This window comes from Centrocercus urophasianus, unplaced genomic scaffold (genome assembly GCF_019232065.1).
Source record: "Centrocercus urophasianus isolate 14NV4802_14NV808 unplaced genomic scaffold, USGS_Curo_1.0 seq_24, whole genome shotgun sequence".
Classification (NCBI taxonomy): Eukaryota; Metazoa; Chordata; class Aves; order Galliformes; family Phasianidae; genus Centrocercus; species Centrocercus urophasianus.
In genome coordinates, this window is record NW_024884800.1 from 12,617,432 (window position 1) to 12,631,747 (window position 14,316).

Below are 14,316 nucleotides of genomic sequence, written 5' to 3' on the forward strand. Positions count from 1 at the left end.
AAAAATTTTTAAAAAATCCTGCCACAGCAAGAGACAGGTGGCTTAACAGGTGGGAAAAAAAACACAACAGACTGTGTAATATATTTCATAGCCATTGCAAAAACTGAACACAGCTTTTAAAGCTTTGGCAAAAGCCTATCAGCAGCACCTTAGACATTGCTTTGGAATTCAGCACATTCCCATTCTAGTAGTCCTATATGGTGCTACAAGGTGCTACAAGGTGTTGACGCTTGGACACCCTGATACATTGAAATTACAAGCTGAGAGTTTTATCTCTCACATAAGGGAACAGTACATAAGCCCACAGTAACATATTTTTTTCCCCCCTTATGCACCTTCTAATTTCAATTAACCAAGATTACATTAATTGGGAAGAAGCAAAAATGGTTACTGTGTAAAACAGACTCGAGGGTTTAGAAAGAGTGTTCCAAAAAAGAGACATTTGACAAATAATAGTTTCAGCTGGGATAGCAGAAAAGGAAATTGACAGCTGGCAGTGAGCTTTCACCAGTGCATCTCAATTTTTAATTTTCTTCCTCCGGTCTCACTGCCAATTATCTTAGTTCTTGGAAGAACAAAACATGAAATAAAATACATTTTATGTTTAGAAAACAAAAAAAAGAAAGATGAACCACAACCTGGAAGTAGACTACTACTGAAATGCATGCATTACAATTCCCCCCCAAAATATTCATGTGCAATCAAATGTTTTGCAGCAATTCAAATTTCAGAGTTAAGGTAAGTCTTAGATGAAGCAGAAAAATTCATCTGTAGGGCACATAATACATACTAAAAAAACCCAAACCAATGACCATTAATCTTGTTACCTGAAGGAGCGGTAGACACATACCTGTCAAATGATCCAAGTAATACTGGTAGAGCTTGCACTGAATAGGTGTCATTCTAACTTCTAGAACATACTCATATTTTGGTGGGAGGAACTTTGTTAATGCTGTGTAATCTTTCCTCTGTAATTTTACAAGTGAGATTTTAGTCATTATAAACATGAAAAGTGATTACTGAGATTACTTAAGAACTTCTGGCTACTTGATCAACAAGGCATTAATCATGCATAAATCACAATTATTCAGATGCTCACCTACCACAAAGGGGGGAAAAAAAATAACCCACTACATCACTCTATCAATCTATTTAACAGGCACTGTCTGTAGAAGCCCACCTTAAGTAATAAACATAGATGTCCAATTAAAAAGGAGAAGGACCCATCAACCGCACGCCTCCAGATCAACCTCAGCTCCAAATCCCTCAGAAGTTGACTGCAGTTTCAGTAACTGCCCAGGTGCTTTTATGTTTCATTTTTTTAATTCTAAAACCATTCCTGGGAAAGCATGGCTAAGTCAAGCAGCTCATACCAATGCTTTTATTGCAGGTGAACGTGCACTCATGGTAACTATCCTCTGGTTTAGAGTATGTCATTTCTGAATACCTCCTTGTTTCAGGCAAAGCAAAACTTATTCATTTTTTCTACTTTACAGACTCTGATTCTCTTGCTATCTGCCCCTCCATCCAAACAGTACCTGGTGTACTGATCCTGACCAAGACACTATTCAGGAGCAGGTGACCCCAGCAGCCCTGGGAGGTGTTGGTCAGTGCTGCACACACAGCACAGCTTTCAAGCTTCAGTTGCACAGCACAAATTCCTTGGCTGCAGGATGACCTCAGCCAGCTCGCTGTCAGAGAGGAGCCTGTGGGCAGCTCCCACTTGGTACTGGAGATAAACCACCTGCAAGGCCTTGCCTTTATCTGAGAGGGCAGCATCCCTTGGGAACAGAATTTTCTTGTAAAGAAACTGCACAGTTGACCCAACAAGAGCTTCCCTCCACAGACAGGATCTGCTCTGTGCAGTGTGGCATAGGAAAACTCTCCCAGGCTCCATCCAATGCTGCATGAGTGCAGGGCGCTCAGCACCTGAAGGGACCTAGGATTTGCTCACAATCTACGTCCTCTCCAGCCCAGAAAAGACAGTAAGGGCATTGGCTAATAGGACTGATTTTGCAGCAGGATTACTTTCTCTGTAACAGGTCCTAAGTCCACTGATTCCAGTTTTAGGGAATTAAATGTTTCATTATATTTACAATAGGGGCATCCATTCTACTTGTCTCTTCCATAACGTAAGTAAATTGTAATGAGGACTGGTTTGTGCTCCTGCACTGCTGTACAGATGCATAGAACTGCGTGTGCTAATATTTGTATTTCCAGTATCATCATCTTCCTATAGGAAGTCCTTCACCACTTTTACACACTGCCATAAACCTTTCTATTTCTTTGGAGGTGAGCTAACTGCACATGGGACCATCCACTGTGACCACTTCGCCCAGCTCCCTGGGACTGTTTAATCAACTATCAGTGACTGCAGCTACACAGAACACACTGCAGAACAAACAAACCTGTTCATGAAATACTCCAATAACAAACGTAAAGACTTTTGAGTGCTTTTATCAGAACAAGATGGAATAACTCTTCCCTCTCCCCACAGCTATTTGAATTAATTAGTTAAGTTGCAACTGTTCTCACCTGAACGCATCCAGCTAACATCTCGTAGAGAATATGTGCCCGCTTCTTCATTACTCTGACATCCACCAGAGTGGAGTCTGCACACTGACCGTTCTGAATTGGATTTATAAATCGATTTCGGAATTCTTTAATTGAACCAAGCAAATTCTCCTTAATAAAGTTAACCATGCAGTGATCTAGAACAAAAAGATCAAGTTCCAACTGTTCAAAAGCACAAGTACAATATTGGGATTAATTCTAAACCAAAATTAATGTGTTATACCTAAGCTAAGAACTTCTTGTTACGCAGAAATGCTCAAATGCAACATTTTCAGAAAAGGGCATCTTAAATTGATACACACTGTAAGCAGAAAAGTAACTTCTAAATTTAATGTCAGATTTAAAACTTCCTCATCTTGGATGCTAACTAGTTTGAGGGCCTCTGTACACCAAAGCAATTACACAGTAACACATATTTGTAAAGATTCTGAAATAGATTCAATAACATATTAATTATTAAAAAACTATTACAGCATGCTATGAGACAGAAATATTGCATATAAATAGCTAATATAGAATGTTCCTGAGACAGCAAACAGAAATTACTGTTTTAACAAATTTACTAAGAACACGGCTCTGCAATAGTTAAGAACAATTCAAACTGATCCTTCTGCAAGACCAGGTCTACTTAATTTCCATGGAAGCACATCTTCAGACAATAATTAGATATGAAAAATGCAGGAAGCCTTTACTGGACTTTTTTTTTTTTTCCCCCCTGGTATAAACACAGCAAAACATCTTCATCATGTCAAATTCTTTTCTTCTATTCAAACGAAATCTATCTGTAATTATATATTGCTGAAAGGTAAGAGTACATCCAAAGAAATAAACATCTTAAACAAGAGAACTACTCACATTCTATAAGATTATTTTGCAGTGGTGTTCCTGTCAGAATTATTCTTCTCCTAGAACGAATTGAATTCATTGCCTTAGAAACAGCAGATGCTTCATTTTTTAATATGTGCCCTTCGTCACAAACAACAAAGTCAGGGCCTAGGAAGAAGTAAGAACGTTAGATCTTTTCCACCTTTTATAACCTCAAAGAAACTGGCAGCCTAAAGAAGCTAATTTTTTTTTTCTATTAACAGTTATTATGTTTTGTTTTGTTTTTTTGAAGCATTATTTAGTTCCTTTTTTACTCTTTACACAGGCATTCCCAGAAACCAATCTGGTAAACTGCAGACTGTTACTTGTAAAATCTTCAGGGAAGGATTAAACACAGCTTTCTAACACAGTCCTTTAGAGACTGTCTATCCACGCAGCTAGGGCATGCCTGCGTTTTCATTCACTCTATCCTAACTCCTGAAAGCTGTTCTTTAAATTCAGCTTATGCTGCCACCTACTGATGCTCAGTCAATTAAAACAAAAAATAACATAGACACTAGTTTTTCAGTAGGGCAACAGGTCATTATCAATAATAAGGGTAAGCAGGGCAATGGAAAGTCTTACCTAAGACATACAAACACAATTAAATCTGATCTGAATTAAAGACAAGTGAATTCACAAAGATTTGCAGCATCTCCCCACCAGATTTGACAGCTTATACGTTAATATAGCACTCAGACATTGATTTGGTCTAGTGTATTTCCTTTACAATCAAACTCAAAGTACATTAGCAAGAAAGGAAAATAAAATATTAATGATGCAAGTAAAATGTTGCCAATGCTCAACAATTCAGTTTGCAGTAAAGGCTGCGATTTTAATTTCAACAAAGTTAATTTACAACAAAGCAAAACCCCCTCCTGCTTAGACTAAGTAAATGACAGTCAAAATATGAAAAAAATATCTTAGTATATTTTTTCTTCATTTATTTGGCAGTCACGTAGCAATGCTATCTGAACTAACATCTTGGCTACAATTCAGTGACAGACTGTCATACATTTGTGGTTTTTTCTTGCTCTTAAAAAAAGAATTTCATTATGGGCAATACATTTCTGAAATTATCCAAAGAGAATGTAAAATATTGAGACCTTGAGGGACCATTTAGCCCATTTTCTTCATCTGACAGAGCAGTTAGGAAAACGGGACGTCTTCTCCCTGAGAGAAGTGAAACTCTGTGACCTCTAATACACTTCCTGATACCCAATGTAAACGATCTATGGGGCCAATGAAGATACATTCTATCTTCTCCTTTGTCCAACTGATGTAAAAAGCAACATATCATACAGTCTGCTATTAACCAGCTTTTACATGATGGAAAATTCACCGGTTTAGTCATTTTCCAGGCTAGGAAGCCTCCAACCTTCCTTCAGACCATAGTCTTCTCTTTCCTAACCTAGCTGTACTTGCCCTCATTCATGCACACTCATTGATAGATACATAGGAATATATACACACAATTCTCCTTTTATTTCGAAGCCTACAAGAATTTAAGCCTGCTTTATACAAATGTTGATTAAAGATCTTTTTAAGTTAAACAGTGATGGAAGCTTTAGCAGTAGCAAGAAAAGCCCACAGAATTACTGAATCATCGAAAGCACAGCAGTGCAGCTAGCAATACACCAAACAATCTTATCAGCTGCAAAAAGCAGTATGGGAAATAATTTACTGCTTTGCATGAGCACACCATCCTTCTATTATTTCACATGACAGAGCTAGTTAATTAACGAAATCGTTTCCCACACTATTTCCCCACCCATAAACTTTGGCTAAACCTTTCCCCTCTGGTTCTCTCCTCTGTAATATACAGTGCCATATAAGCTTCCGCTACAGAACACGTCTACCCTAACAATATTAATTTTAACCAGACACAAATCATTAAATTATTGCTCAAATATCAAATTTGCAACTTTTTAAATTAAAAATGCTCCCAGAAGCAAAAGTTTCCCTATTTGGTGTCACAGCAGTAAGCCAGCACACTGCTTCGTAACTCTTCTACTGGCAGGCTGCTCTCTAGCCAGCACTGTGAATCACAGATAGCAAGAAACAAATAATGGTTGGTCCAAGATCCTTCTCTTCGATTTTGACAATCCAAATGTGTTTAAAAGTAATGACTAGTAACAGAAGAATATTTCTGTCTCCTTGCGATTAATTTAAAAAGAGAAGGATTTGAAGCAACATAAAAACATACTGAGTTGTTTCAACGTTGGTGCTCATGCTCTGCATCCCCCCTACCAAGTAACCAAAGCAAGTTTCCGTGTTCACATGGTCCAAAACCAACAGGGCACACTGTGCTGCAGTTTGTGGACCTGCTTAAACCGATAGAAGTTAACAACCTCATCACAAATACTGCTCAGTCACACTGTCCTAAGCTGTCTACACAGGATCAGAACAGACCAACACATCCACAAGCAGGGTGCAGGAAGCAAAAGAGATTCACAAGCGATGGCACGGGAACCATCACACAAGACACCAGGTCTTTTCCCTAAAATTCCACAGCCAGCAAGCCACCTCACTTCACAGTTTGATGAAGGAAGGGACAATACTACTATAAACACACGTACTATCAACTCTTACACCATGGTTCCCTTACATTTTCCAGAAGAAAAGTAACCTACAAAAAGATCAGTAATTCTGAAAGTATCTCAACTCCTCTATTCTTTGCTGCAGTCAACGGAAATTCAGAGATCTTCCTGATAAGATTCTTAACTCCTGAGCAAAGCAGATAAAGAGTGAGAGAACTGACACACAGGGTTGGTTTTTTTCCAAGCTCAATTGAGGCATTAACAGAAGAACCCAGAGAACCTCCTGGCAAAACTGTATTTTCTTCACTGCTTAAATAATGCCTGTAGCTTCACCACGATCACAAAAATACCTCGCTGGCTATTGTACAGGAGCTACCCTGAGTCCAATTAGCAGAAAAACAATATTTTCACTTCTCGAACTGGCTCTCTACAGAAGTAACCATGTCAATTCTGCTCAGAAGGCAGGGGATGAAGCACATGAAGAGTATTGGTAGAGAAAAGGCTCAACTCCTCTACAGCTCAGCAAAGCTGTTAGATCATTTTAGCTGTAGTATCAAACCACACCTCTGGGAGGCCCAACACAAATACAACCAGCACAGATTTCAGAACTTCACAAAAATCAAGCTCACCAAGAACAATTACAAGCCAAACCATGGCTATAAGAAAACTTTAAAAAAAAAAAAAAAAAAAAAAAAAAGTTATCTACCACACTCTAAAAGTCAAGTAACCTCAAATCCAGTCAGATAATTAAAATCTAGGAAACTCTGCTTCTGGAATCACATACATTATTTCCCTTACTACCACATCAGCATTCCCCAATCTAATTGACTTTAACACAATATCAAACTTAAGGCAAAGGTATTTTTGAAATAGAGTACTTAAAATATACTGTGCTGTGAATAACTTTACTTAGTTCAGGTATCTGTTCCCACATCAGAACATGAAAGAAAATTTTGCCATTTTGGTGAAATTTTCTAATCCTGAATTTCCAGTTGTTTTTTCTTGGTGATCACCAAGCAGAACGGTTTTCATCAACTTATATGTTTTCAAGTGCTCACATATGCATCTTAAAAAAAGCCTGCTGATGTCAGCTGAGCTTAAAACCAAACATCCATTCCATAAGCTGAAAAAGTGAGAAAAAAAAAAAAAGCTTTATCTGCAATCAATTCGCACTTAAATAATGTGTATTTGTTCACATTTCTGTGGTATATTTTCAACTATTCTTCATGAGTAGATACTCCACTAACTGTGGAATTCTAGTGAGAACAAAGTAGTCTTACGGTTGTAACAAATTTGCAGATTAAAATAACCAACAGTTCACACTTGCAATATATTCCCGGGGTTGTTTCCATACTGGACCTAATAGAAAGACCATTACAGTCTATTTACAAAGGACATGGGGTATTTTCTCAACAACCACTTCCATAACTCATTAAAGGGCAACTAGAGATAACCAACCATTGTGATCTTAGTAATGTCACGTGTATAACGCATGTTTACTTAGCTCATATACTCCAATCTGAAAACACAGTAGACAAAATGCATATTTGCATTAATTTTCCACTTACCTGGATCCACTAAAGCTTTATTAAATATTTCTTTCAGTTTTCTACTCTTCACGTTCCTGCCTTGTGCAAGATTACGATACATCTCATAGCCTATTATCATCACACCTCCTTCATCTTGCCAACGCTGCAGCATATAGCTTCTCTCTTGAGGGCGTTTCACAGTTGCTAACTCACAGACCTTTCAAAGTAGGAAAAATATGCTTGAGTTTCTCTTAAAATTCCAAAGCAGTGGTGTAACTTAAATACCTAAAGTATTCATGCAAGTAAATTTTTCACATAGTTAACGTACATTCCTTAGCTCGTATTTTGAGTGGTGGAGCTTCCCAATTATGTATAACACTCAGCTATTTCAATTTCAAGAACACTTTTTAAGCCTTAAAATACCTCTAATTTCTCATCGTCTTCTAAACCTTCCTGCCATTTCTCAAACTCATTCAACCAGTTCAAGGCAGTGTTCAGGGGACACACTACAAGAGCCGTCCGGAAATTCAGCTTGTCACACAGCAAGACTGTGTGCAGAAAGCTCACTACCTGCGAGAGGAACAACAAACAGAATAACAAATGAAACACTCAGCATTGAAGGACAAAAAGAAACAAACATATGTATATTTTCACGTATAAAACTTCCCAACAGTGATCTTATTTTCTGTTAAACAACTTGCTGCTTAAAATCTACTACATATGTATTCTAAACTCACATACTTACTGCTTTTGTGTTACACGGCTGCTTAAATTCTTTTTATAGTGATAGAAGTTTCAACTTCTATAACTGAATTATTTGTACAGATAAACTATTCCACAAGAACCCCTCCCCCCTTTACATTTCATCAGTCATTTTCATAAATTATAATGCTCTATTAGGCAATATATAGGCATTCTCTCAATACTCACCCCAAACCTTAAATAAATTTACTTCTTTGGACTGCATAACTGCATTAAGTTTCTTAAAAGTGACCTTCAGTCTTATGTTTTTAGCAGCTTTTCCAATGTAGGACAAATTCTGCACTGCATTTATCAGGTTTTCCAGGATTTAAACCCCGGTAGCAAAATCAGGAATGAATTCTAAAGCAGGTTAGTGAAATACTTTCCAAATATTCACCCCCCTACAAAGCCTACCTGACAGATGAGAACACTTTCTTAAGGCTTAGCAAAAAAGACCTCTTTTGATGCCACTCCAGAATACTTCTGCTGGGCTGTTTTTTAGGAGTAGCAAATAAAGATAGGACTGGGGGTAGCACGTAAAAAGCTGGCACAAAACAGAAAGTGATCCCAAAACAGCTAAAAGCTCTCAGATCACCCTTTTAAGGGTGACAGCTGCCCTGTAACCAACAGCTGTAGAACACCTTGAAAGTTCTCTGGATCAAAACTCAGTATGTTATAACTCTCATTTAATACACCACATCAAACTGCATGACTTGCTGAAGCACTGCACGCAACTGTTTTTAGATGCTCACATGTCAAAAGTGGTTTTACTACCAGTACAAAAGCATTTTATGTTCAGATGCAGAAAGAAACTTCCCATGAAGACTTAACACAGAAGTCCTACACCTCCAAGAACCAGCAAGTCAGCAAGTCCCTGTTTCATTTCCCTAACCATTTACTGACCATCTTCTCTGCAGTTTACAAAATCTGCTTAGAACGTATCTTTGATTGAGTTCTTAGGTGCGAAACTATAAATGCCATTATTGAGTACAGCAGGACTGGAAAATAATCACCTAAGAAGTGATTACCGAAGGTACAAAAAGGAACCACAAAAACATTTGATAAATCATTTATAGTTGTGGCTTTTTGCAGTTATCGAGTTTGAGACAAAAAGACTGTCATGATCACATATAAAAGTAACTTCTACCATGATGTATTTCAAACGATTTACTGTATACAGCACATAAAGCCTAAAACACAAAGCAATCTGGATTGGATTGCTATGCTGAAAGTTCTTCTATTCTGCTGTATTTTGAAAATCTCCAGTATAATCTAACTCCTAAATAACTACATGTAAATCAGAATCAAGCATGCAAAAACACGCTCTTCAAAGGAAACATCCACTTCTACAGGCTCCTGGATTGTCAACAGTTGAGGTCCATTGCCTCAGTTCTTATTAGAAGAGTGAAGCAAAATACATTGCAGCTGGAGTTCTTAAAATACGCGCTGCCCAGATGTTGTGCACCACAGACAAGCAAGACTGCTGCTTGTTAGACCTAAGCAGTACATACAGGGAATGAACGCAGTTTCTCTGTTCATCTACAGCTTTATATTACTCAAATAAATAAATAGCTAAAAATAAAATTAAAAATAGTAACACCAATGCCAAGCCTCCTTTGATTTCCTTTTTTATGGAAGAATCCAAGGAATCTAAAGAATCTCAGGGAGCTACCCTAAGCGCTCTGTAACTATGTCCTGTAATTCTCAGGTCATGAAAAAAGATTTCTCATGATCAACAAGCCTTAAATAAAATTTGTACCAATCAGAGTATGGCAGAAATAGGTATTTCCTACTTAACTCCATTTGTTGAAGAATCCTAAAAGAATAGATGTAGGAATGGAAGAATCCATCTTCAGTAATGGATTAGAGGGAAGACACAAGAATCGGGAAAACACCTGACCCATCAAGACATAGCTAATTCTAGCAAAGAGTAACAGATCCTGCCTGCTAGATTCTCGCTGAAGAGTTTGTCTTAGAGCATACCTCAGCCTCACTTAAAGCTAATGGAGGACATCAAGTCCAGCCAAGTCTGTTGTCCAGCAGCGTTTTCATGTGCTGACTATGCCAAATATCAACTGCTAAGGCAAAGAGCAACTACAGACCTCATATTGAATATAAATATATCAATGATCAGCTGACCATCAACAGCACCTTACAGCATTTTGTTTGGGGAGTTACTAACAAAGTTCTATTACTGACTGCTGTCACCTGCGGGTTATGAAACCAGCTATGGCACAAAAATCTTTCATACAGCTTGGAATTCCGGTACATTGATATACTGACCTCTCTATGAATGAACAGATCTTGAGCCTTCAGGTCAGGTGATAGGGCTTCCCAACCCAATGGGGGAAGCTTTCACCACAACAGATCAAGATGGAAGAGGATGGTGAAATGGCATTTCCTCACAGACGCTTTGAGGATCCCATCCTCACTGTAGGAAAAAAATAACCTCTTTGAGAACCATCATCAGCACGCTAAAGAGACTGCACTCCAGAGAATGACTGAAGTGCATCCAAATTTGGCACATTTGAAGAGAGAATTTAGAATGAGGCATTGTACAAGTGCTGCCTGCTCCATCATCTAGACTTGCCACTCACAAACTCACCAGAGCACTTGGCATATCTCCTGTCAAATGATGTTACAGATAAGAAATGCGCCTGGCAAAGAAAGGTCCTGACTGAATTCACGTTGAAATCAATTCTGATCAATTCCTACATCTTCACAAGCGGCAAATCAGTTTTCTCGTGATTCAAAAAGGTTCGCAATAACTCATTTCAGAAGCCAGATATCCTGATAAGGGTATAGCTCCCATCTCCAGAAGTGAGGAAGCATTGTATCAGTGAAGGCCAATGACAGGAAGTCCAAAGTGGCTCTGCTTTTTATCAGCAGCGATCTTAGTCTAATAGTAAACGGCAGCTTTTTCCGGGAAGAAATACTAATGGCCACCTTCCAGTAGGTCAAGAGACACAAAGAAGATTCCGAAGGCAACTGATAACACCAGATAAGGGCACACTCTTGCACCTATGAAAATAAGGATTCAGCCTCTCTAAGCATAGCTAAGACAGTTAAAGCTTCTTTCTTCTTCAGAGTTCTCACAAAAATTCTCACTTGTCTTCCCCAGAATAAAAGGGAGCATTTCTTCTGTCACTAACTTTTGCTACAGAAATTCTTGGGCACAAATTGACAGCAGAGCAGCAAGAAAAGCAACTCACCAGTCCTCTGCTCACAGTACTTGCAATGATGCTAAATGCAAACCCATAATTTTCGTTATGAGGATAGACACATGGAAATAAGAAAACAGAAAAGTAAGCACTCCTTATTCCTCTAAAAGGGTACTGAGATGCAGAGAATTCAAGAAAACTGCTTTTGATCTTTCCTGTTTTGAAGGTCAAGGTAACCCGACATCTGCAATGGTTAAAAGAGACCCAAGAAAAAGAGCCTCGAAGCACTGGTTTAGAGCAACTGGGTGATCAGTTTCAGAAGAAATATTTTAAGATGAGGATTGAGGTTCTGGTTTTACAGACTAAGTAGAAAAGGGGATCTGCTCACCATGTAACTTTTAACGTGGCAGAAAAGCCAATTGATTCAAACACGGAAATCTTTTTTAAAAAATATGCGACAGTAGTCTATAAGACTTTTAAAAAGCAATCCTCAGAGGTGTAAAAGAGAAGGAATACATGCTGAAATGACAATGGGGGCTTGAAACAGAAGATCCCAGAAAGCCAAGAGCTCTAAAGCCAAAGAAAAGAAACAAGTGATAAAAAGGATTGAAAACATACTGTATGGTTTACTGCCACGGCAGGGAAAATCTGTAGTCTTATATTGTTTGTGATGCACAACAATCCAAAAACACGAACGTACATTAGTGATGTAAAAAACAAACCAACACTCCCCTTCTCCAATACAGTAAACTCTGGATTGTAACAAAATGCTGTTGATATTAAATCACAAAGAATCTGAATACAGGTACTAAGAGCCCAACATTAAACAAAAAGAATAATTAAAAAAACCCGACAGACTGCTACTTTATCAATGCAGCAAATAAGTCCAAAAAACAACGAAGAAAAAAAGAAAACAATCTGAAGAGAATGAATGGGAATGACTGTAAAGAGCAAAACATTTGTTCAAAACAAAGGTTTAAGGTTATTAAGCTGGCTTAGGAACATAGTTCTCTAAACCCTGTCTCCTATTAGCTTTATTTTGATATACAGAGCTGCAAGTAAGCTTCACATCACTTACAAATGCACATGAACTTCTCAAGTGAACCTCAGCAATTATTTAATCTTGTTTGTTTTGTTTTGTTTTTTTAAAGCAAAAGCACAAGTGTTGATCAGAACTTGCACTACTACATACTACCAAACATAACTGCTTTTTGAAAACCTTTCTACAAAACATTTATCCTCCAACAGCCCTCTCCAAGTCACTGCCAAGGAAATAATAAGTTTTCACTATGTTCTGAAAGTCATTAAAATTGCTTTTTGACGGATCAGCTTTTAAAAGCTACAAACCAGAAACCAAGACTTCTGTTTCTTACCTGTAATGTCTTCCCCAGACCCATACAGTGAGCAAGAATGCATCCAGAACCAGGAGATGTCTTTGTCTTTTTAACAGATTCACAACAGCAATCCCACATGAACTGAACACCTGAATAAAATTTTTGAAAATTTTCTCAGTAAACATTCACTTTATTAAAGTTCAGTTGGTAAGAGTGATCACTGCAAGATCATCTCTCTCACAAAAGCAGTTCTTGGGGTAATTAGTGATCCATTTCTGTCAACTAGATAGTGTTTGAGATGAGTTTTGCTTTGAAATCAATTACCCTCACAGATCCTGCTGATGATACAACTGGATCAAAAAATACTGTTGTGAAGACTGCAGATTACTTCAACCTTGGGGACAGAGAGAAAAGAGGAAACAGAACAGCACTGGCAAAGGTACTGCAGAAGGACTGCCATGATCTTGGTAATCAGCAAGGAGAAATTTAGATCAAGACAAATCATATGTACAGCTTTATACTTAAAAAGACAGCTGAAAAAGGATAGAAAATATAATGCTAAATTAAAAAAGGGTCTAGTAGGTGACTTTTTTTGTTGTTCTTTGCTGCTTATATATTGGAGGAGTTGTACTCTCCCATGCTATACTCAGAACAGATGAATCTTCAGCTCCGTTGTGTCTGGTTCAGAGCACCTCCCTTTAAGAACTGAACTAAGTACAAGAGGTTCTTCTTGAAATGGAAGTAGTGGATATCATGAACTTGGGGGAAGATTTCAATGAACAGAATTGGGTGATTGATAGAATCATGATTGGTCATTCTCCTTTTCTTCATTAAATAACAAAAAAAAAAAAAAAACCAAAAAAACAGAAAATGCAATCAAGATATATCAGGTATTAGGAAAAATATTCCTGGTAAGAAAGCCAGGAAAATATTGTGAGATTTTAAAATCCTGATTAAGAACTATGACAATCAAATTCCTCAACAGTATGGTATACTTATATCTGACCAGTGCACAGTGCACAGAATTACAGAATTACTACAAGATATGGTTTAGTAGCTTGTGGTACTGGGAATGGGAGGGTGGTTGGACTAAATGATCTTGCAGGTCATTTCCAGCCTTGCGATTCTATGATTCTATGACATAATACTAAGGGCCCTTCTAACTTCAAATTTTTAGGACTCTGCCTGTAAAATATAACTACGAATTGTTGTTCATTTAATTTTGTTCAGATCTTCCAAAAGCACAACATTAAACATGACATTCTGGCATTTGCCTGCCAAGAAGTTTTTATTATTCCAATTTCAGATCGTGTAGGACACTCAGCCAGAATAAAAATAAAATTAAAAAAGAATTTTACAAGTGTTTTAAATCTTTTTTCTTACCATCTACTTGGTGTGGTTTCAGTCTGGTAACTATACTTCTGTGAACCTGCACTAATGGTTCTTTTGTTTCTTCATCTTCATCTAAAACCAGCTTAGTTGTAATGGGACATTTCAGAGGTGAAGCATCTTCTATCTCTATCACCTATAATCAGAAACAGTGCATCACAGGAATACTTCACATGTGAATAAT

At 37.7% G+C, this 14,316-nt stretch overlaps 1 protein-coding gene across 3 annotated transcripts in view; it reads right to left on the minus strand.

Moving 5' to 3' along the window:
• ATRX (ATRX chromatin remodeler) overlaps positions 1–14,316 on the minus strand; it is a 75,997-nt gene that overhangs the window by 22,376 nt on the left and 39,305 nt on the right. For all 3 annotated transcript variants that reach the window (XM_042824811.1, XM_042824810.1, XM_042824812.1), the window contains 7 exons: positions 14,127–14,268; positions 12,783–12,892; positions 7,931–8,077; positions 7,547–7,724; positions 3,430–3,567; positions 2,536–2,711; positions 851–968 (listed from right to left, as the gene is read on the minus strand). In XM_042824811.1, coding sequence (XP_042680745.1) covers positions 851–968; positions 2,536–2,711; positions 3,430–3,567; positions 7,547–7,724; positions 7,931–8,077; positions 12,783–12,892; positions 14,127–14,268 — 1,009 coding nt within the window. The remainder of the gene's footprint in view (positions 1–850; positions 969–2,535; positions 2,712–3,429; positions 3,568–7,546; positions 7,725–7,930; positions 8,078–12,782; positions 12,893–14,126; positions 14,269–14,316) is intronic.